This window comes from Leptonychotes weddellii, chromosome 4 (genome assembly GCF_054177405.1).
Source record: "Leptonychotes weddellii isolate Sample4059 chromosome 4, ASM5417740v2, whole genome shotgun sequence".
Classification (NCBI taxonomy): domain Eukaryota; kingdom Metazoa; phylum Chordata; class Mammalia; order Carnivora; family Phocidae; genus Leptonychotes; species Leptonychotes weddellii.
In genome coordinates, this window is record NC_138372.1 from 94,235,082 (window position 1) to 94,258,456 (window position 23,375).

The window sequence follows — 23,375 nt, forward strand, 5'->3', positions numbered from 1 at the left end:
GCCGTCTCTCAGGTAACAGCCGAAAACACCACGCAGGCGCTTAGGTGAAAAACCCAGCCGGAAATCATGGGCTCCAGGGTAGCCGTCCCTGACGTCCTCGCGGAGGATCAGCTGCAAGTCAGTTCAGGGTACAGACGCCGTGGAGGCCGAAAGGACACGCAGGCTGAGGCAAAGCCTCGCACCGCCTGGCGCGGCGCCCGGGGCCCCGCGGGAGCCAGCTGCTGGCCGGGCCGCCTTCCCAGCGCCGGGACCTCCGCTTCCCACCGCAGCCAAGCAACTGCGGAGCACAGCTCTGTTTGAAATGAAGAGGTCCATTAAGCCCATTGCGACTCAGAAGCCTGGCATCCTTAGCCATCCACCGTGTGAAATAGTCATGCCGAATCTTGACAACTATCCGCTAGATGACCCCATTTGCCTGTGTCAACTCACCTCAAAGCCAACATACCCAAAACTGAACTTACCATTTCCATCCCGCTCCCCCAAATTCTTCCTGCCGCATACTCTCGTGCTCATTGCACTCTCCCTTTCATTTCCCGACATCCACTCTGAGTCCTCATCCTACTATTTTGCCCTTTAAATACCTCGCCGACGACATATCCCTTCCTCTCCATCCCGGCTCCAATCACAGCCCTCCTTTAGGACTTCATTGCTCACCCGGATTATTGCCAAATGGCCAACCTGGCACCTTGCCCCCAGTCTTCTCAGACCTTTTCTCCCCACTGCTCCCGCCGTTCCAAACTGCAAACCTGTCACTCCCTTGCTTAAATTCCCACTGTGGCTTCCCCTCGTGGACAGCAGCTTCCTGCAAACAGCGTGCGTGACAGTGGCGCTCACATGGGAATTCCCTCAGCACTTTGGGCTGCTAAGCAGAGCCTGGACGGCAAGAATTCCTGAGCCAGTAGCTTCCGGCCCGAAGCAGGTTCTCCGCCCTGGGACAAAGGGCAGGGAGCCCCCCAGCTAGCTCTGACACCCAATTCGGGGCATTATCTACTGTGCCATCCAGCAATTTCTGCTTCCACTCAGAAACACCCCGTCCATCTGGAATGAGCTTCCCTTTCACCCCCTGGCAAACTTCTACCCTTCCTTTAAGATTACATGCAAATGTATCACTTTTTTCCCAGGAAATTTTCCTGGACTTTCATGCCCGGTTAGATACCCTTCCTCATGCTCTCAAAATGTTTTGTTTCATAATAATCTTGTAGGTGTCGGCCTACTCCCTCCGTAAGAGCAGAACAGAACTGCCTTGCTCGTCTTTGTATTACTCAGCTGCCACCCGCGGGGGTCTCGTAGCCATCAGGTTACGTGAACGAGAACGATGCAAGAGAACGAGGAGCAGGCTCACCTTTTTCACTTTTTGCCTAGACTTCAGGAAAGTTCACAGGCACATAAACCAGAAAAAGAGCTTTAGGAAAAGGGCGATATCAGAGGATTAAATGCAACCAAGAACAGAAAGAAGGCCATTGGATTTGGTCTAATTACTGTAAGTCTTTGAACACAGATTTAAATGGGATGGAAGTCAGGTCTGGAAGGACTGAGAATGAAAAAAAAAATAGGAATAAGATCCAAATCCCTTATCCATGATGTCTGAAGGTAAAGAATGGAAGAAAATGAAGGTTTACTGAGTTCCTACGGTCCCAATTTCCAATTGCAACGGTTTTGCAATTATGTAAGATATTTATTTATACGTATATATATTTATACGTAAATATATATTTATTTATACGTAAATTTATATATATATTTATTTATAAGATATTTATTATGCTCGGAGAAATCTGGCTTCCCTCCATATCGCCCCACCCCAGTGATATCAATTTCCATTCATCTTTGGTTTATCTACTTTTAAAATACAAATGTATAGATCACGTACCACCTCTTGGATGAGGTAGCATATTACACATTCTGTTCTAGTACTTTCTTCACTTGATGTATGCTGGAGAGCTCTCCATAACAGTACATAGTCTTTCCTCACTTTTTATTGCTGCTATGTAGATTTACCAGTTTGTTCAACCAGTTCCTTACCAACAGACAGGAGAGTTGTTCCAGCCTACTGTCATTACATACAGTTCTGCGACAGGTGGCTTTGTGCACGTTACCTCGTATCTTTGCCAGCACTATCTCCAGGAACTTCACTTTTGTCCTCACATCATGGTCACGATCACCTTGTGTCACGGCTACTGGATCTCAGCTTATAAACTAAACATAGCCTTTTAAAAATGCAATAAGCAGGGGCGCCTGGGTGGCTCAGTCGTCAAGCGTCTACCTTCGGCTCAGGTCATGATCCCAGGGTCCTGGGATCGAGGCCTGCATCGGGCTCCCTGCTCCACGGGAAGCTGCTTCTCCCTCTCCCACTCCCCCTGCTTGTGTTCCCTCTCTCGCTGTGTCTCTCTCTGTCAAATAAATGAAAAAATCTTTAAAAAAAAAAATGCAATTAAGCATCCTCACTCCTACCTTACCATTCCTCTCCCAACATACTGACCTCTCTCTTCCTAGAGAAAAGAGAGAAGTTACTCTGCCAGGGAAAACAACACGAAGAATAAACAAGGAGTTTAGTTTTATTTTCTCTGTGCATTTGTAAAACACTTAGGACCAACACAGAAAAAAAATAAAACCTCCTGTGAAAAACATTACACTTCAGGGAAAAAAAAAAAGGCCTGAGAGGGATTAGTGCCTTAGCCATAGGGAGCTACAGCAACTCTGATTGGTCCAAGGAATTGAAAAGATATTGGGAAGATAGAACAGGAGGCAAGAGAACGAAAAATTACTGAGGAAGAGGGCCTCGAAGCGGGCCACGAGGGGGAACTGGAGGCCGCGGGGTGGGCCGGGGTGGAGGGAGGGGCCCCCGCTGGTAGCCATAGGGTGGGGGTCGTGGAGGCCCAGTGTATCCATGAGGAGGCATCAGTGGAGGAGGTCCACGCATCCCATGTGGAGGCATAGGACCTGGGTGACCTGCACAAAGAAAAAGAAATCAGTCGAGGCAAGAAATAGGAAGTGCTGATGTTGGGCGAATGTATGGAGAACACCGACAGGGAGACCATGAGCAGAAATGGAAATAAAGGGCAGGGGACAGGGCTGTGACAAAGGAAGCTGCAAGACTATGATACTCAAGGATGAGGAAGGTGGCTAGAGCCTACTTACCCATGGGAGATCCAAACGGAGGCCCTCGAGGGGGCATGCCCATTGGAGGAGGTCCAGGATGAGGCATTCCGGGTGGTGGTCGGGGTGGTGGCTGCCCCCCAGAGCCTGGGGGCCCAGCATGGGGGTGTCCTAAGCCATGAGGGCCATGGTGGGCCAGCTGCATCTGAGACATCCCTGTGAGAACAAAACAAACACAAAGAGAAAGGAGACAAAAGGAATACAGAGAGCAAAGAAAATGGAGAAAAGAAGAGAACAAAATTGAGAAAGAAGTGACATCAGAAGTACGGAAAATAAGGCTGGTACAAAGTGCCTTTATCCTCAACCCCATTCCAAGGGTACAAACAAATCAACTACCCCCCCCAATCAACTGCTCACCCACTTCACTTGCTCCTTCCATGATTTAAATGCTATAACAGTGCTGCAGAAATATGTAACAGATGGAGTGATTATTCCACTGACAGGATGTGGGAAGGTAGCAGAGACACTGAGTAAAGATCTAATTCTAAAGAATGAGTAAAAATTTTTCAAGTGGACAAGAGAGTGGACTAGAACACCCCAGGCAGGAAACATTAGCATGTGCAAATCACAGGGGCATCAAATAGCATAGTATGTTCAGGGAAAACCAGTAACTCAGAAATAAAGAGCAGCATGTAGTCATGGGAGTAACTGGCAGGCACCGATCCTGAAAAGCCTAGAATGCTATGGTGACAAGTTTGACTCTGTAGGTGAAAGGGAGCAACAGAAGAATTTCGAGCAAGGGTGTGTGAACATCTGTGTTTTAGAAAAATGACTCTGTGCAAGTGGATCAAAAACAGGGAAACTGGAGTCAAAATGTTAGGAAATTACTACAATAAACTAGGTGTGAAATAATGAGTCTGAGGGGGCCTGAACTAGGGCACTGGCAGTGGGGGCCAATGCCAAAAATATTAATAAGACTTGGTATCTAGAGTGGGGTGATAGCAAGTTGTTAAAAATAGTTCCCAGATTTCTGAATTAAGCATCTGAAAACAAAGAATACTAGAGGAAGAATTGGTTTGAAGGAAAGGCTAGAAAAGTGGAGCTGTCCATCAGGCAGCAGGATTAAGGGTCATGGACCAGAGACACATATCTAGGAGGCATCAGTGTACAAGTCATGGAACTATGCAGAAAAGAGAACCAAATACAAAAACCTAGCTACATGGAGAGGGGGAAAGAACGCCTATTAAGGTGGCTAAGATTAATGAATCAGACCTAGATGAAGAATCCAGAAAAACCAAGGGACAAGATTTTCAAAAAGGATGACATGCCCAGTTTCAGGTACACCAAAGGGCAAACCAGATAAGGAATGGAAACGCCCCCTAGATTTGACAATTAGGTTACTGCTTTGGGAGAGAAGTCAGAGGAGAGAAATGATGTAAAAGTTAAAGGGAAAAAACAGCAAGCACAGTAATACTCTTTGGATAAACTTACACAAGAAATGGAGACAGGGTGGTAGTTGTTAAAGTAAACAGACAGCAGTATTTTGTGTTTGTTTTTATAAACTAACGTCTGAAGAAAAGTAGAGCTCTGGGACTATCCATTATTATTATTGCTGAGGGACAAGGGCAACACCATAAGTGGCAATAGAGCTCCTCCACCAGGCTCATTCCTCCCTTCCCCAGCAAAGAACACCCACCTGGATGGGGCATCCCACCCGGTGGGAATGGGTGAGGATGTGAGTGTCCATGTCCAGGATGTCCAGCCCCTGGGGTTCCTGCTGATGGTGGGCCATGTCCTCCAGCCCCAGGAGGCATAGGTGGTGGGGGCATGGCTGGGGGTATCCCAGGTGGAAGGGCTCCAGGAGGCGGCACTGGGGGTGGGAAGGACCCAGGAGGAGGCATGCCTACAGAGGAAATGGAAGAAGAGTTAATGATAGTAAGGAGAGAATGTCTTTAGGGAAGCCTGTTCAGTCTGGCCTCTTCAGGCAAGATAAGCTCCCTTCCCTTCCTCCCGGCTCTCTAAAGTCAGAAGCAATACTAGACAACTCTGAACAACTTCAGCCTCCTCAAGTCAACAACTTTCTTCCCCACCACAACTGTCGTACCCCACTCCTTTTCTCATCACCTACTGACTCCACGTCCCCCTTTATCCAGTTCTTTATCCTTCCTCCTGCCCCACCCCCACCACACCCCAAACCCAAGACAAAAATATTTTGAATAAAAGCTTTACCTGGTGGAGGAAGCCCGGACCCCAATGATGATACCACAGGATTGGGGGCTGAGGGTGGAGGGGGTGCATCTGCAAACAGCTGATGAGGGCGGTCTGCCTGGGAGAGTGGGTTCTGGGCTGCCAGAAGTCGTTCAGCTGCTGAGCCATGGCGCTCACCCTTGGAGTCCTTCTTGAAGGCATAGGACACAGTGATAGGGCGGTTACAGAGATACTGCCCATTCATGGCCTCAATAGCTGCATCCGAAGCATCAAAGGAAGCGAAATTAATAAAGGCATAACCTTTGGAGTTGCCTGTGTCAGGGTCCCGCATAATCTTCGGGGTTTGTAAGATGACCCCAAAGGCGCTGAAAGTATCATAAAGCAGCTTCTCATCAATCTCCGGATCTAGATTGCCAATGAAAATGTTGGCCCCCACGTCCAGATTCTTGTTGTGAGCTGATGCTTTGTTCACCCGTATTGGTTTCCCATAGAGTTTGATCATGTTCATGATCTTAATGGCATAGTCAGCATCTTCCTCACTCAAGAATTCCACAAAGCCATAGCCTAGGAAGCAGAAGAGTGGAGATTAACAACTTAAGTGATTCAAAACTGGGTATAACTCATTCACCTTCCAAAACACAAAGAACATGAAATAACAACCTCACTTCAACTGAGAATGGTTCCAGAAGCAAACTGTGAGCTACGCTTAAAAGAAAGAACCTGCAGGTGATTCATTCCAAACAGCTACGAAAACTGCTGGAATCCTCCAGGCACAGTTTGTCCCCCCAATACGTAAACACACCTCTTGTCATATACTCACCTTGGTGCTGTCCTGTTACTCTATCCTTTGGCATGTGGGTGTTGACTACTGGCCCTGCCTGGAGAAATAGCTCCCACAGCAATGGTTCGCTAACCTTCTCGTCCAGGCCCCCGACGTAGACAGTGGCATCTGGAGGATAGGAGCAGGAGATTGGGGCAGGGATGAGATAATGACAGGAAACAAGGAGGTGACAGGCGGGGAAATGGGAGTGGAGATGGGGTATACGAGCAAATGGGAAAAAAAAGAAAGTTAGATTAAGCCCTTACACCTCTCTCTTTCCAGAACTAGAGAACCTTAAGTCTAACCGAAGGTTCTGCTGCAAATTCTCTGTCAACTGCTTTGTTTCTGGTTTTTGTTTGCTCGTTTGTTTGTTTTTTTGAATGAGAAGGCAGAGGGGATTGGGCAGAGCATCACACCTACAGGCCTCAGCCTGCACCCGGCCACCCCGCCCCCAGCAGGCACGGCAGCCGGTCTCCCGCCCTCCGGGGGAATCGGATCTCTAGACCCGGCGAAAACACGCTGGTCCTAGTCGAGGCCTCCCAGCTCCCCTGGGCCCATTCCGGGTTCCCCCTCCAATCACCCTGGTTCCGCTCGGAGATCGGCCCGGCCGCCATGGCGAAAGAGCTCCCGCCGTCTCCAGGCAGAGATCCCGCCCTCTGACCGCAGTCACTACTTCCACTTCCGGGGCGAAGGCTGTCGTGAGGGTGGTGGGCGGGCCCGTGGCGGGGGAGGAGCCGGAAGTGGCCGCGGCCATCTTAGAAACTGTGGAGAAGACGTGATTCGTGGGACCCGCTTCTCCGGCTCTTGGTCCTGTGCGGAGTTGCCGTTGCGAGCGATCAAAGCGAGGAAGGCAGAATGGAAATTCCCAGACCTTCTTAAGGCAGTGCTAGGCGTTAAAGGATCACAGTGCTCCCAAAAATGTAAATTCGGGAGCTAAAAGAACAAAACTTGACTTTTTAAAAATATTTTGTTGGCCAACGATCCTTATTTAGTTCCCCGGATAAGGGTGTGCTGAGGAAGCCTCCCCCCCCAATCCTAAGGATTCGGCTGTCTTAGGTCACGGAGGGAGCCGTCACCTTGGCCCGCCGCCTGTGGGCAGCTGCGGCCTCGGCCCCACCCTGGGCTTGAGGCGTTTCGTTTTTCCTCAGGGGAGAGGTTTGCGGAACGTCTGAGCTGGGGTGACGTCCAAGCTCACCTAGTCCTATTACATGGGGGGTGATGGAAACCTGAGGCCCAGAGAGGAAGTGTGACCAAAGCCGAGGGGTGGCTGACGTTGGAGTCCAGAGGCCTCAGTTTCAACCGCCAGAACACCCCAGGCCCAGCAACAATGTCTTGGTATGCTCTTCGCCCCATCTTCTCTAAAAAGTTGCATGTGGACTTGGCCTGACTTAGCCCCATATTTCCTTAACAGTAAAATGGTGGGTCCCATCCTCTTCCGGTTCATACCCATCAATTTCTTAACCTAGGATCTTTTATTCAGACACAAGAGATAATGCCAGCACCGTGTATAAATACTGTTTTTTAATGAACTCCTTAAATAGAAATGTTACTACAAAATATACAATTGGCAGAGACAGGGTGCCTCCCATACCCACTGCATACCCATAGAAAACTAAAGGGAAGAAACAGAAACTGGAATTACAGAAGCAGCAAGAGGAGGTGAGAATGAGTTCTGTAGGCCATCTTGTTAGAACTGATGAACAACATCTCTCGTCTCACAATTTAACAGCTGGATATCCAAAGGGATAGAATTGCCCTGAAAAAAACCAAAGGTAATCGTATTCTGGATTGCTTTTGTTTCTTAATTCCTGAAATCCTAAGAAACCTATCTCGAAGAACGGAACTGGACAGGGCAACTAGGAGAAGGTTAGCACCACCCATCTGCAACGGAAAGCCAGGTCAGTGAGCTTGTTGAGGGCTGGAGTGTCAAAAGCTGAGACAGCAAGAACAGATAAGAAAAATTGGAGGATTAAAAAGAACCCTCCCTCACCCCAGATCACCCTCTGCCGTGCGCATAAAAAAGACAGCGATTTCAACGGGATTGGGAGACAAGGGTATTTGGATCTCTTTTCTTGGAATGATCCTCAGGAGATATTCTTGGTGTCCATTTCCTTAAAAGCTCCTGAAGATGGGATAGCTCATCCTGGAGGCCAGAGACTGTGGGAGCTGAGAGGCCTTTCTGGGGAGGGGGTGAAGAAAGGCAGAGAGGAGTATTATTACAGCTCTAGCTCCCTGTTTCTGAGAGCTGTCCATTACTTCTGGTATCTTTTTAAATTATTATTACTATTATAATTGACATACAATATCTTGTTAGTTTCAGGTGCACATCCTAGTGTTTTTTTATACTTTTATAAAATTTTATAAAATTATACTTTTATACAATTTTATACAAAAAAGTTGATCTTGGTATACCTTACAAAGTGATCCCCATGAGAAGTCTAGTTCCCATCACCTCTGGCATCTTTAATTCTCTTTCCTCCTCCCAACTATGCCCTAGGTTCTACTTGATCTGAACCACAGGCAGTCTTTCCCATACATACACACACACTCCCAAACTTATCCACTCTGATACCAACAGGAATGGTAGTTCACTCCTCAGTCCCCCCAGCCCCTTGCTTTTACAGCACCTAAAAACATCTGGTTTCTCCCAGAACATTTGGCTTAGCAGTCAAGCCCCTTCTCCCACTCCCTATCCCTATCCCTGTCTTCCCTCCTTACCTGGACCTCAGGCCTTCCCCTCAGGTAGCAGCGTCTCCACAGCCTGATCTGGGGTCCCAGATACCCAGGCAGCAGCAACCCTGGGGGTAAAGGGCAAGCTCCCCAGTGTGAGGGGAGCCCCCACTCCTGATCAGCCAGGCTTTCAGAGGAGATAGCAGGTCGAGGGAGCCAACGAGAAGAGACTGCCAGCAGGGAGGGACTGTCCCGCCAAGGACAGAGCTGATTCAGGGGCGTCAGAGCCCCTCTGGAGAAGAGCCACACAGAACTGGGGGGTCCAGGAACCATGAAGTTTGGCTAAAGGGAAAAGAGAAATCAACTGGCAACCTAGAAACCAGATGACCCCACTTTCACAAAACTGCGTCAGGAAGGAATGTCTACCTGCCACCTACTCACTGCATTAGTGATCAAACTACAGGACTCCCCCTGAGAACTCTTTCTCTACTCCTCATTAGGTTTCAAACTAGGCCTCAGGTCTGATTCAATTTTAGGGAAACTTATAAAATGTGTATAAGAAAGGGGTTGCCTAGGTGGCTCAGTCAGTTAAGCATCCAACTCTTGATTTCAGCTCAGGTCATGATCTCAGGGTTGTGAGATCCAGACCCACATCGGGCTCTGCGCTTGCTCAATGGGGGTCTGCTTGAGATTCTCTTTCCCCCGCCCCAAACCGACATTCACATGCTCTCTTTCTCTAAAATAAGTAATAAATCTTAAAAAAAAAAAATGTGTGTAAGAGATAGAAAAACTAATAAAGATGAGGACAATCCTCTGTGCTATTCTAGGATTTCTGCCTTCCTGGGGACAGTCAGAGACTCTAAGTGACAGCTACAGAAGTGTGGGGCAGTTTTCCCTGGGGAACTCAAGACACCATGTCTTTCTACTTCTCCCTCTCTAGTAGAATGAGCCTGTGAGAAAGTCAAAGGAACTTAGGAAGACACCTCACCTGCTGTCTAGGGAGCCAGGAATCTGGGCAGTGTTCCGGGTCATAGCCAGGGTTATGGAATTGTAGTATCTGTTCACTGCTGTAGCGTAAATCCCAGTCCCAGACAGACAGCTGTGGGTTAACGGAGTTCCCAGCAGGGAGTTGGGAGTACCCTGCAGTATAGATTTGTGTATAGGAGTTGAACTGGACAGAGGAAACAAGAAAAAGGGTGGTTAAACAAACAAAAAAGTAATCCTTTTCCCAAGTCTGGAGAGAAATTGTGAAAAGCTCACCTCTTCCTCTGGGAATCAGATGTAGGGTGAAAGTCCAGTCATGCGAATGAGCACCAACCTCCCCCTTTCCCACCCACAGACCTCACTTTCCATAAATCAACACTAAACTTCAGAGGGTATTTCTCAAAGAGAAGAAAAGGCAGCTCAAAAATGGAAGTCACTGACCTGTCCACTCTGCTTTCCACGCTCCCAGGGAGTATCTCTCAAGAATGTGAGAGTGTCAGGAACCCTGGCACTGTCATGAAGAGCAAGAAGGAAAAACTCTGAGAATTCAAACTCAGCTGGAAACTGCTGGAGGAGCTGCCAGACACAATCAAGGAAGAGGAGAAACACTGGAGCCTGAGAAGAGGCAAAGTGAGAGGTTAGAAGGCACCTAAAGGGGGAGGATGACAAAATGATGGGGGACAAGGGACACAGCCAACAGGGCCACTAAGGTCAGGGAATAGAAATCTGGATTGAGGGTAGTAGGGGGTTGTGGTGCCTCATTCATCTAGGTCTCCCTTCAAACCTAACCTAATCTCAGGATCCTTCTAACCCAATTTTACTTCCAGTGGATTATACTATATAGTTTTCTCATCCCCTTACATCTTTAGTAGTCTTCCCCCAATACCCTCCCAAAATGATCTTACCTCTTCACTGGCTCCAGTTACCCCAAGTCGGGTCAGGAAGGGATGTCCAGCTGCCACCCACTCTCGCTGCACTAGTGATTGGAAGCCAAGCAGTGTTCGGGCTTCAGGGGCTGAAAGCAGCTGGACGAGTGAAGAGAGGAGGCCATTGAAATCACGATCACCGCGCTCTGGGTGACAAAGAGGGAGAAGGGACAAAGAAGGAGGGGCCAAGAAACTAGGGCAGAAGAAAATGGAAAAAGGAAACGTGGCAAGAAGAAGAGAGGGACACAGAGGAGAAAAGTTTTGGTTAGGTAGGATTGAGAGGGCAAATAGAAGTGAAAAGAAAATAAAGACCTTGAATGATTCAGTTCACAGACTCCACCTGGATAGAAATACCCAGCTTCACGTGTAGGAGGCAGAATCATAAATCTCAACCCAGCTTCCACACTGTTCTTCCCACTCCAACCCAGTCACCATCTATTGATGGAAGGATGGGAACAGAAGGCGAAGAACCCTGCTGTTAGGGACCACAAGCTTTGGTAACACTACAGCTAGTAGTAGTACTACTACTACTGGGAGGCAGGGGTAGCACTGAAGGATGAGTGGGGCCCATGGGTAGTTCCTAGTTATAGGAGAGGAGGATCCTAGTACTAGACGGGGACAAGGAAGACTTATAGATCTTCCTCCCAGTTGGGTGGGTAAAGGAAAAAGGAAGGAATGGAGTAGGTTAACCCAAGAAACTCACCTTGGAGTACTACACAGCGAACCCTGGATGTCACTAAGACTGAGATGTCACTGGCCTTTCGAAGACAAGACCTGAGGGGGCAGATGAGGAAGAGGAGAGAAGAATGATAAGCCTGGAAGAAGGGAGTAATGGGTCATGGAATGGAAAAGAGGCAGACTCCAAAGTTCTGCCCATTCTCCTTCTAAGGAGCAGCAAATAAGAGTCTTCTTGGGAAACCAAAGAGAAGAGTTAATGGAAGACTATTTAGGAATTCAAGTTAACAGAAGGTTGGGGAGGGTTGAATTATATAAATCATAGCTAGAAAATGAGGGAGTACCTGACATAATCCAACCATCGTGTTCCTTCCAGGGCTGAGAGCCATTTCTCCTCGGCTGCAGATGAATCTGAGAGAGAGTAGAGGGGTCAGAAGGACAAAGAGATCAGGAGAACTCAGGATTCGTGATTCAGGGTCTGCAGCCTGAGGGTTAAGAATAAGTTGGGTAGTGGTTACCCAGGACTGGGGATAGAAATGAACAGTAACCGTAAATGGTCATGAGGTTACTACAATTATAATTGCAGTGACAGTTGTCAACCTTGTAAATGTAATAAAATTCACTGAACACTTAAGATGGGTGAAGGGTGGATTTTATGGTATGTAAATTATATCTCAATAAAGTGTTTAAAAAAAAAAAGAATACACTGGGGACAGGAAGACAGGAAATCAGTGAGTCTGTGGGAGATGGGAGTTGAACAGAAAACTGTGGATCTTTGGCCTGAAGGGTTAGTCATACTGTAACAGGCAAAAGGGTAAACCAGGTTAGGGTCAGCAGACCTAGGGGTGGGGGTAGGGGTCAGAGGTTATCTCACCAGGCAGGCAGAGGGCCCTCAGCTTCAAGTGGGCAAGTTGGACATCTGTAAGACTAGGCAGCTCATCCACAGTTTCCACCAGGACAACATCTGAATGCCCAGCCTGGAGCATCGACTCCACTGCTCTGGAGGGGAAGAAGTCACAAGGTAAGGGAACAAGTCTGTCCCGAACCTCCAACCCTTGAGTCTACTCATCAAACCTCCCCTCACCTGATATCCTCCTTGTTAGGGTCGCTGGCTGTATAGAAGCCACCACAGCGGAGAAGATCACTGCCCCCAGGGTGATGCCAGGACAGGCGCTTCGGATGGTGGGAGGTTAGGATCACCGTGGGGGAAACTGCTAGCCCCACCCTATCCTAGCCCCACCCTATCCTGCCCCCACCCTGATCTCCCTCCGCAATGACCCCCCCTGACCTCCCATAACCATCTAATCCCCAATCATCACCCCTGGCCCCCACACTGACCGGTCCACGGCCCTGATGGAAGTGGCCAAATGCTCTCCTGACCTCACTGTCCAAAGCTCGCTTAGGGACCCAGAAGTAACGGGGGAGGCTGTGAAATTGAGAGTTAACAGTCACAGCTTGGCTCAGTGAACTCATTACAATGCAGACCTGTCATTACAAGGAAGTCGCTTGGGAGGGGATTATTTCAAGGGACCTCAGGTTTAGAGATCTAGGCAGTAAGGGGGATAGCTTTGTGGATACCGTAAGAGACTAGAGTTTGTGGGCAGTCCTCGCTTTAGAGGATCTGAGAACTGTGGGAAGATTGGGAGGGCAGCGGGGGTTGGGGTGGACTGAGGGATCACCTGGTGGCTACGTCGAACCTCTCATTGACAGGGCTGACCCTCCAGCCCCCGGCCCCCTGCTTTTTCCGCTCAGTCTCCCAGTCTTCTGATGTCTCCAAGAGGGGAACAGGTGGTTTTCTGGACCCTGAACTCTGGCCTAGGGCAGGAATGAAGCACAGAAAAGAAGGAAGAGGAACCAGAGAGAGCGTCTCAGCTCTACTGTCTTCAGCCAGCCTCTGCTCTTCCAGATTCTTTACCCTTTCCCTACCCTAAAGCACCCTCACTCACCAGCCTTGCTCAGGGATATCCCTGCATACTGTTGGGCTTGACTGCTCTGAGCTCTGGCTCGGACAATGGCCATGGTCACCTGTGGAGGAGAGGGCATCCCAGCCTTTTGGCTTAGACTGAAAAAGTGAAGAGGAGGACATGGGACCCATGTGTTGCTCAACTGTCTTTGCCACCAACAGAGAACAGAGAAGACAGTCCCTAAGGAAGGGAGCTTCCACAGGTGGTGGGAACTGGGGTCAGGAGAACATATCCGGAACCACAGAATCACAGAATCACAGAATCACAGAATGTCAATTCTGCGAGGAATCTCTGGAACAATCTCATCCAGCCCTCCCTGTTTCTCAAAGGAAGAAACTTGCCTGCTGTCACACTCCTGATAATCGGCAGTGCCAGGCTAGAATTCAGGCCCCTTACTCTCATTATACTATCCTTTATCCCAGCCTTTTAGCCTCTCCTTGAGGAGAGAAGCAGACAGAAGGATGAGAGGGCTCCTAGGAGATCGGGGAGTAGTAGGAATACCAAGGAAAGGATCCTAAGGCTCTAAGGGGAGGAGTCATCTTTGGGTTGAAGGCCTCTTACCTGAAAGGCCTGAGGCTCTAGTCCTCCAGCCTCAAAAGCAACTCTGAGCAGCCGGAAGTCTCGGCCATGAATGAGAATCTCCTCAGGGGTAAATTTAAGTGGGGACCCTGGACGGAGGAGCTGGACTCTGGACAGGCCACTCACTGAAGGCAAGAGTTAGAAAGCAGTGCAGCCATGGATCAAGGTCCCTCTACAAGGAAGTCTTCCAGCCCATCCCACTCCATCCCTGCTGCCCTCTGAGAATAGAGGAAGGATGAGGAAGGGTGAGCCCCCGGTAAGCCCCTTCACCAACACCTCACACACACACACACACACACACACACCCCCACTCACCAGCCTCTAATCGCCCAATGTTGACCAGGACAAAATCATATTCACTGCTCAGGGGAGTCTCCTAGAGGAAGCACATGACTGATGCTAAAGACATCTGAAATCTTGCTCATTGTCCTACCTTGGCAATCCCTAACCTCCCTGGAGATAATCCTGACAACCCCTTAAGCATAACTCTCCCTGTCTCACTTGTCTAAATCCTTCTAGTCTCCCCAATCCATTTCTCACTAACTGTCCTTTCCATTGCCCTCACCATCTCACCTGACTCCGTTGCCATCCACAGGGCTGGAAGGTGACCCTCAAGTTGGTGCAGATCAGAGTTCCAGGCAATTCAGGTTCCAGCCCCTTCCTCACCCCTGGGGCCCATGCTAGGATCTGCTCCCCTACAGGGGAAGGTGGAAAGCCAGGTTATGACTATTCCCAGTGTCACCCACACTGGTATACACCTACTCCTCTGAGGGTGTAGGTGTAGGTGACAGGAAGATGTAAAGAGGGAAGATTAAGATCCTCCCCCAGCTCCACTAGAACAAAAGCTTAGCAGGAGATCATTTGTATTCTTTTACTCTAGAGCTTAGAACAGTGCCTGGCACAGAGTAGGCACTCAAACACCTCTTGAATAAGTAAATGAGAAAAGGAAATAAGAGAGTCAGGAAAACAGGGACCATCAAGGTCCAGGCTCCTAGCCAGCTCTGACAGAGAAGAGAGCAAGCCTGAGACAGAAGCACTTTAAGCAAGTAGAGGAATACAGAGGTATCTTTGGTGAGGTTTGAAGCAAAGTTTGAGCAGGATGAAATTTGGAAGTCTTTGGAGATTGGAAGTATTGGAAGGGAAGTTATTACCTGGGAGGCATCCCGAGGCCAGGTGACTGCCAAGCTGACAACTCCTGGACTCCAGCATCCCAGTCCTCTGGACAGACTTTGGTCCAGAGAGCTGTGAAGGGTGTAGGGTTAATCCCCAGGCCTCTCCAACCCCCGGGTCTGGGATTACCTCAGCAGCCACCATTGGAGGCCTACACTCAGACTCTCAGGGGAAACTGAGATCAGCAGCTGGGGGAGCTTAGGACCCAGTTGGCAGACAGTAAAGGGAGGGGCTGGTTAATGGATAATGAGACTATGAACTTGAGACTGTGAAAAAGACAGACCAAGCTCCATCAAGCCGAGTTGATATGGGACACACCCTCCTCTTCGAGCTCCTTTCCTAGCCCCTCTTTTATCTCCATATCCTCCTTATTCACACCCTCGGGCCCACGGTGCCCTTCCCTCCCAAGCCCAAGTCTCCTCTCCTTACCCCCATGTCTGGCTCCGCCTTCTGGGGGGCGATGTTGAAACTCTGGCCCCGACCCCCCCACCACATTTCTCTGGCTCCATCCGGGGACGGAGCAGTGAAGGGTGGGAAACTCTGAGGATACTCAAGCCCCTTAGGGAGAGGCTGAATCTTGTAGTTGACAAGAGGGAGGTCAGGGAGAGGGGCAGGGGACAGCACCAGGGAAAGGAGCGTTTGAGGTGCACGGAGCACGATTAGGGGTCTTTTGAAAGGTGTGTCCAACCCAGCTAGAGGAGGCTCCTCGGAAACTTCAGTCGACTCTAGAGAGGGCGGGAGAGATGCCCAGCCCCTTAAAGGGGAATACACACAGTTTTGAAAAAGTGGAGGAGCCTGGAAAAGGTGAGGAAAAAATGGGTAACGGGAAAAAAGTACCCATATTCTTTCCACAATCCCAGATCCTATGCTCTTTCTGTTCACAAGTACTGGAAATTATTTGAGGGAACAGTAATACCGAGTATTAACCCGGAGTAATTTGGGCTCCGTTTTTTTGTCTTCTTAAAGAGGGTGGTGTGGTGGGAGGAATGCAAAAGCAGTTCAGGTTTCCTTGCGGCCTCCCCTGACACACCTGACAAAAGTAGTAGGAAATTGGGCCTCAGGGGAATTTTGCCTGGGGAGGCCCAAGAAATGAGGGAGGGGAGTTAAAAGCATTTTGTACATCGTTCTCCAGAGAGCATGAAACATACCTCATGTGGAGGGTGCCCTGAGAACACTGGGGAGAGAAATTGAAATATCTCTGGGATGCAGACAAGTCAGGTGTTTATGTGCAAGTTCTGGGGGTGGAGGGAGGCCCAAGGAAGAGATCTTACTACTTAATCTGACACACACACACACACACACACACACACACACACACAAACAGTGGGAAACCAGAGCTCATTCCAGGTACATGACCCCTCCCTCCAACCCAGACACCAGATCTCCAAATTAATGATTCATGTTCAGGACCTTCAAAGCTGAGGGCTGGAAACCTCTATCAGTTCAACAGCCCCATCCCCCACCATCCCCCCTGCAACCTGAGGAGCAGAGCAGAGGTGGGTGGGGAGGACCCTAGGAGGGAAATAAAGGAACTGCAGCTGATGGCACCTGGATAGGAAGCAAGTCTGCATTTAGATGCGAAAAAGATGAAATACAAAATAAGGGTTAATGAGCTGCTGTTTTATTGATTTTGAGTCTGTACAGAGGCAGCAGACCTTAAGTGGGGGCCCCAGTTTTCCAAAGTGACACTCAACTCTCTCCTCCCCTCAGCACACACACCCTTCCGGCCTCGGCTGTAAAAGTTCCCTGTCTTGGCTGATATTGTGGAAATAATGAAGATATTGTGAGACAGGAAGTTAATTTGGAACAAAGAGGCATACACCTGCTAGGAAGGTGGCCCAGAAGCCTTATTCTAGAAGTCCTAAAAGTTCCCAAGCACCCCCAACCCCACCTACTTTCCATGGGCCTCAATCTCTTGGGGGAAGAAATACTTCCCAAGGTCTCTTGCAGTAGGAAGAGCTGTGTTCCACAATTTTAAAATCCCATTCTCCATTTTCCCTCTCCCCACTACCCTTCATTCAAGAGCCTCATTCTATTCTTAATATTTTGAGGTATAGCAGCAGCAGAGGAATCCAAACTAGAGGAAAAAAACATCAGGGGAATGGGGGGAGGTGAAAGGCAGAAAAAAGTGGGTGACTTGGCTGAGCACGAGAATGTAAAGGGGCAACAGCCAAGGGCTAAGTAAAGGGGTACCTCTCAGTACCCCCCACACCAGTGGAGGTTTTAGTGGATGAAAGGAAGGATGCAAAAGCAAGGGGCTGTATCAGATTTTTCCATTTTCAGAATCCTGGTCTGGTTGCAGGTTTGTGCCAAGAGTGAAGGCTGCTGGGAGGGGCAGCTGGAGGAGGGGGGTGGAGCTGAGTGACTCACAAGATGAGTCACAGATCCAGTTATAAGCACAGAAAGAGGCCAACGTCCTCCCCACACCCCACTGCTCTCCGTTACCGTCAGCCAGCTTCCGTTCCTCTTTCCTAACCCCCCTAACCCACGTGGCCAGTGAAGGGCGGTGGCATGGATAAAGTCTACATGAGGACGTCATAATAAATATTTTGTTAAGCTACTTAAAGTACAGGGGCAAAACACCCTGCTATCTGCAGGCTGAGTATCGACAAAGTGAAAGAGACAGGAGTGCCTGTCTGACTCACTGAATCTGCAGTTGAAGGGCCTGGAGGGAAAAAGAAATTAGAAAAATCTGAGATGCAGGTGATTCCAGGCAGGGAAGGGGCTTCCAAGTCTGTCTTCTCATCTGTGCCTGGGGCACTGACTGCTTGGAGAAAGAAGACGACTGGTGTCTGAGGGGACAGTCATCACTGAAGCGCCTTAATGGGAAAGACAAATGTGACTGGAACGTTGGATGTGTGTGGCTGTTTAGAAAGGAGACCATTCGGAACCAGTTCCATTTTTTCTGCCTCTGTATCACTTCCCAAATACACGATATGAAGTCATTGCTAACTTTTGTTTTATTGGTCTGTAAGCTTTAGTTGCGCTTGAGAAGAAACCGAGCCAAGAAGAGAGGGAGAGTACTTCCCTCCAGGCCCTGTGTAGCACCAAGTTTCACATCATCCCCACTCCATAAAGAGACTGAATCTTTAAAAAAAAAAAAAAAAAGTTTTGATATAATCTTTTTATTTTGTTGACAGGATCCAGTATGAGGGAAAAACTTTTGATTAAATCTTGTAACTCCCAATAAAACGACACAGATTAAGGTAGGAATTTGGAGACCTATCCTATAGTATACTTGCTCCGTCAAGGCTGGGGTGGAGAATGTAGGGTGGAGGGGTAGCACTGTCTTAAGAGGGGAAAAATAAGAACCCCAAATATTTCCCCTCTCCAATAAAAACCTCAGTAGGTACCCCAATGCCCTGGATTAAAGGAACTAAGTGCACTTATTTAAGCCTGAGAGATCCCATCCCTCAGCCAGGGTGACAGGATCTGCCTCCCCCTTCAGCCACATACCCCTCCTTAACCAAGGAATTTTTGCTCATTTTGGGTGCACGTCATGTCCCCCTCTCCTCCCCTCTCCCAGCACAGTAACTGCATGGGCTTGCCTCTTCCACCCCCTCATCTTCCCAAAATACCACAAACCAACCACAGTCTGTTTTCATTTCCCAGGCATTATTCCTTCACCCTCCATCCCACAAAACCCCCTCAAAGAATAAAGCAAAACAGTCTTTACTCATCCCTACTGAAAAACATCCATTGACTCAGGGCCCGTCATCCTTAGAATGGAGAATTTTTTTTTAATGCCTCAATATATAGTTACCTTCCCAAATTAAACAAAAATAATTTATTGCTAAATAAAAAGCTACAGGGCCTAAATAAAGCCCTATTTTATCATACTCACTCCTAAGCAACCCCCCAGAATTTCTACCTTTTTTATTTGAAAAGAGGTCAAATAAATTGGGATTGGTTAGTTTATAAATCAAAACAAAAACAAACATGACACAAGGTTTCTGTTTTTGTTCATTTGTCCTCAGTTTTTAAAAACAAAAGTATTAGCTAGAATCTAATAACAAATCAAATCCAAACACAGCAGTCCAACGGAGAATTAAAACTTTCCTGGCTTTACTCTCTGGGAAAACCCCTGGTCTGTTCCCATTCCTATCGGTCCAGGCCAGAATCCTATGCGCCTCCGGGAAAGCTAGGTGAGCTGTGCCGGGTGTGAGCTGGAGCCACCTGTTGCTTGGGCACACTTAGGGGATGGAAGCTCACGAGGTGATGGTCTCACCAGTGCTGTTCTAGCCCCAGAGACAGGGTGAGGTGAGCAAGGCACTCACTTCGGGCACAAAATTTAAGGGGTGCCCCAAAACTCAATAACCAACATACTATCTTAATGCAGTATTTTTTGAACATCAAAACCAATGTAAAATATCCACAATGAACTAAGTATCAAAATTGTAAGGACAGGATTCAACCCCATACTTGCTCAATTCAGCTTATTTCCCTCACCTTAATCTCAGTCCTATTGGATCCTTCTTTAAGATTTTGATATTTTATTCATCATGGAGTTTTCCCATATTGTATTTTAAATACTGCATTAACATGGTATTTATCTTAATCACTGAGTTTTTCAGTACCCCTTAAAGTTCTGTACCGAGGGGAGTACTCATCTTGTACTAGTCCCAGCCCTGGCCAAAAATATGTACATCCCCTCCTTTGGAATCTATCTCCTTTGACCCCAGTGCTTCCTGAAAACCATTCTATTTTCAAATAAAAGCCTAAGAATTAATAGCCATATGAAATGATTAAATCGACTATCAGATTTGAAAAATGAGTGACTTTCAAGTCTGCTGAAGAAAGAGGAATCTTTCTAAACTCTTGAGCAGTTCCAATGAAGAGGACAGTCTTGGGGGACATGGGATGACAACTTTCCTGATTGGGCAGAAGCAACATATGGCAATTACAGGTCCCCAACACACACACACACCCACACCCAGCCCACATCCGGTTTAGAGCAAATGTGGGGATGCCATTCCATGAGATGGGTTAGGAGTACATACCTTAAAAGAGAAATCCACATACAGAAAAACAGCCCCGATTAACACTCTGGACACTTAAGTACACTTATTCCCCTTCTTCATATGCACCCAGGAGTGTATACAATTGCATAGTTGATTTTTTTTTCCCCCAGAAAAAAAAAAAAAGGAAGAAAGAAAAAGGAAAATTGGCCCAGGATAGGTCCTCCAGTTTAAAGCTCTTAGAAATGGTGCTGGCCAGAGTAAAGGCTGTCCAGACTTGTGCTTTGTGCAAAATGCAAAGGAGCTCCCCCTTCTGTGTCCATAGGCCCACTCCCACCCTCTGGGGAAAAGGGCTGAGTCAGGGAAAGGGGGAAACCCAAAGACAGATCAGCTCATTGGGAGTAATCTGTGATCTGTGGTTACAGTTCACTAAAATATATTTCTCTAACTACCTTTTTATAAATTGCCCCTAACCCCTACCCCCGTGTTTCAACATCAATCCTATTATCAAAAATATGTCTTCTTACAAAGTATTTTTTTTTCTTATTTTAATAAACTAACCACAGATTAAGGTCAGCTATGGCTTAACAAAAGAAGCCGGGATGTTAAGTTCATTCTCCAAAAGTAGAGAGGAAGGAGAAAGAATCACTTACATAGGAAGAAAAAAAAAAATCATTTTTAAAATGTTTTTGCTCACTGGGGTCGTTTTGTTTCTTTTCCTTAAAAAAAAAAAATAGTCAAAATAAGTTGCTTTCTACAGAAACACAGCAGCAGAGGATGGTTTTTGGTTTTGTTTGAAACAGTCTGGCCAAAGGTATGTCCTGCTCCTGCCCCCCCAGGGTGCACTCACACCCCAATGTGTGGTTATTGCTAAGTAGTTACAAAAGATCACCTGGAGAAGATTCAGCCCACACAGCTGCTCTTCTCCTCACTCTTCCCTTCCCCTGAGGGAACTTTTTCTTTTTTTTTTTTAAATAAAATTAAAGTAGTTAAAAAAAATCACAATCTTAACTTAGCTGAGTTCAGCCCTCAAAAAGGATGAGGAAAAGATACGGGGCAATCAGCAATCTCCTCTCAAACCAGAACAGATGACAGATGGCTGTTTAGAAGAAATAAAACTTGAGAGGAAAAGGATTCCCCTTTTAAGTTCTTCCCTTTCCCATCTCAGTAAACGGATTTAAACTAACCCCCTCCTAATAAGCACCCGTGAGGACACATTACTGCCTTGTCTTTCCAGATCCTTCAGGAGGAATTTGGCCAACCCTAATTTCTACCTTAATTCAAATCAACAGCAAATCTGCCTAATTCCCCAGTTTCCCTCCACACTCCCAACTCCACCATCATGTGCTTTTTTCCAACCTACAAGAACTTTGGTCTGGTTTTTCTTTTATTGACTGAGAACCTCCTTTGCCTGCTCCTGCCCCAGACTTCTGCCCACCTCCCCACCCCCACACACTAAACCTTCCCCTCATTTCCCCTAGGTCCTGGGGTGTACCCAAGCAGTTATGAGACAGAATCACCATCTTTCCCCCTTGTACCTCCTCAGTCCCAGCAAGATTGACAAAGGGCTCGCGCGCGCGGCCCTCCAGGCACCGCCCAGCCCTGACCTGCTCTTGCCAGCCTGGCAGCTCTCCAGCGCGCGCACACACACTTCAGAAGTTCCTGGCCAGGCTCCCACTGACATTACTGCATTTGCCCCATCCGCATGGGGGCTGGGTCTTGATGAGCCAATGAGTAGAGCTTAACTCTCTTTGTTTAGCCCCCCTGCCCTCCAAGGCTCCCCGCCCCGCTCAGAACCTGTGCACCAGCAGCTCCCCACCCGGTTCGCGCTCCCTCCTCCTCAGTTCTTCCCTGTAACAGCAGGAGCAGAAGTTGTTTGTCTCAGGGTGTCCATAGAAGCTGCAGTTCGGCTGTTTGCATTTGGTCTGGGTTGGAGGAAGCCCCCGGGGCCCTCCAGCCCATCCATCTGGCTCAGGGGGCTCTCTGTAGCCGTTGCTGTAGGAATCAGCCACGCGGAACGGGGGTGGTAACAATGCACCCCTGTGAAGGCCATCCTTGGGGTGACTGCCTGGCTCCAGAGACGGGATGCAGTCCCGATGGGGGTAGGGCCGCCCTGGAGGGCACTGTCTGGGGAAGGTGGCATAGGGTGGTAGGCCCCCCCCCCAAGGCCCCCCTGCCAGCTGCCTCCGGGGTTCCTGGCAGTGGGCTCCAGCCCCAGCAGGCCGCGGGACAGTAAAGCCCCCAGGGTAGCCAGCAGGGAATGCCACTGCCTTGGACTCTGCTGCGGGGGCAGTCAGCAACTCCTCCCCGCCATCTGGCTCTGGCTTTTTGGCTGGAGGAGGCCCACTCCCCACCCCTCCATTCAGGATCTTCCTCTCTGCCTCCTTCTGCTTCTGCTCGGCCAGGAATCTCTCCTCAGCATCAGAAAGGTACCGCTGGATCATCTCCTCCTGATACTGATGACGGTGACCCATCTTCAGGGTTCCAACAAAAATAAACTTCCCCTCCCCTTGCATTGCAATCCTCATAATGCTCAAGCTCTGCATCACTTCCTGGCTATACTTGCTCCCTCCATTACCAACAGACTCAGATGTGGGCTTCTCAGACATGGGCCCATCCCCCGCTGCCTCCTCCTTGCCACCCTTCCAGCTCTTCAGTGAGTTCTTCTTCTTCTTCTCCAGGGTCTCGGTGCCGCTGCTTACCCCCGACCCCGTTCCCACCCCTCCAGGCTTCGAGCCCTTGCTGGGCATCAGGCCTCCCATGTTCTTCTTGAGCTTGCTGCCCAAAGTTTTGCCAAAGCTGCCCAGTTTGTTGGCCACAGAATCTGCTCTCTTCTTGTCTTTCTCCCGACCTCGCTTTGACTTCTCTTTCCGCTTGCTGCCCTCATTGCTTGTAGAACTGCTGCCAACCGACTCCTTGTCTGATTCCCCAGACTCAGGAGTGGACCGGGGCTCATCTCCAGCTGAGGCTGTGGGGGACTCAGGTTGTGCCAGGGGAGCCTGGAGGATATAAGAACAGGATTACTCGTTGTCCCACTGGGCTGAGGCGAGGGAAGTCCCCTCTGGCCCCTCCACCTGGCTCACAGGGTTCGCTGCAGCATTGCTACAGGAATTAGCCCCGTGGAAAAGGGCTGATAACACACCTGTGCACTCCATCCCTGGAGTGCCTGCCTAGTTCCAGCAAAGGGCCGTTGTCACAGTGGGGAAGGGTCACCCGGGAGGGCACTGTCCTTCCCCAGCTCCAGTCAGCTCTCCCATGGACCAGGGAAAGATGTATCTAAATATCTAACTTTTATCTCACCCCCTGCAATTTGACTCCCTTCTGT

General features: G+C 48.7%; 3 protein-coding genes across 4 annotated transcripts in view; all 3 read right to left on the reverse strand.

Moving 5' to 3' along the window:
* Nucleotides 1-2,537: 2,537 nt before the first annotated feature.
* Nucleotides 2,538-6,863, reverse strand: SF3B4 (splicing factor 3b subunit 4). Its single transcript, XM_006748632.3, has 6 exons — nt 6,705-6,863; nt 6,125-6,253; nt 5,326-5,868; nt 4,793-4,999; nt 3,139-3,312; nt 2,538-2,949 (listed from the first exon to the last, which is right to left on the reverse strand). Exons 1-6 carry the CDS (start codon nt 6,736-6,738, stop codon nt 2,762-2,764), a joined length of 1,275 nt encoding a protein of 424 aa, XP_006748695.1. The 5' UTR covers nt 6,739-6,863; the 3' UTR covers nt 2,538-2,761.
* Nucleotides 6,864-7,625: 762 nt separating this feature from the next.
* MTMR11 (myotubularin related protein 11) lies at nt 7,626-18,059 on the reverse strand. Its single transcript, XM_006748629.3, is given in 18 exon segments — nt 7,626-8,167; nt 8,169-8,303; nt 8,843-9,136; nt 9,783-9,965; nt 10,220-10,393; nt 10,684-10,850; nt 11,408-11,478; nt 11,724-11,790; nt 12,254-12,378; nt 12,464-12,552; nt 12,718-12,805; nt 13,059-13,194; nt 13,326-13,404; nt 13,905-14,047; nt 14,238-14,298; nt 14,496-14,617; nt 15,074-15,164; nt 15,522-18,059. Coding segments are annotated over 18 exon segments (2,148 nt in total). The 5' UTR covers nt 15,588-18,059; the 3' UTR covers nt 7,626-8,110.
* A 142-nt stretch (nt 18,060-18,201) lies between these two features.
* Nucleotides 18,202-23,375, reverse strand: part of OTUD7B (OTU deubiquitinase 7B) — a 56,909-nt gene continuing 51,735 nt past the window's right edge. For both annotated transcript variants that reach the window (XM_081815859.1, XM_081815860.1), the window contains one exon: nt 18,202-23,049. In XM_081815859.1, coding sequence (XP_081671985.1) covers nt 21,841-23,049 — 1,209 coding nt within the window. In that variant the 3' untranslated portion in view covers nt 18,202-21,840. The remainder of the gene's footprint in view (nt 23,050-23,375) is intronic.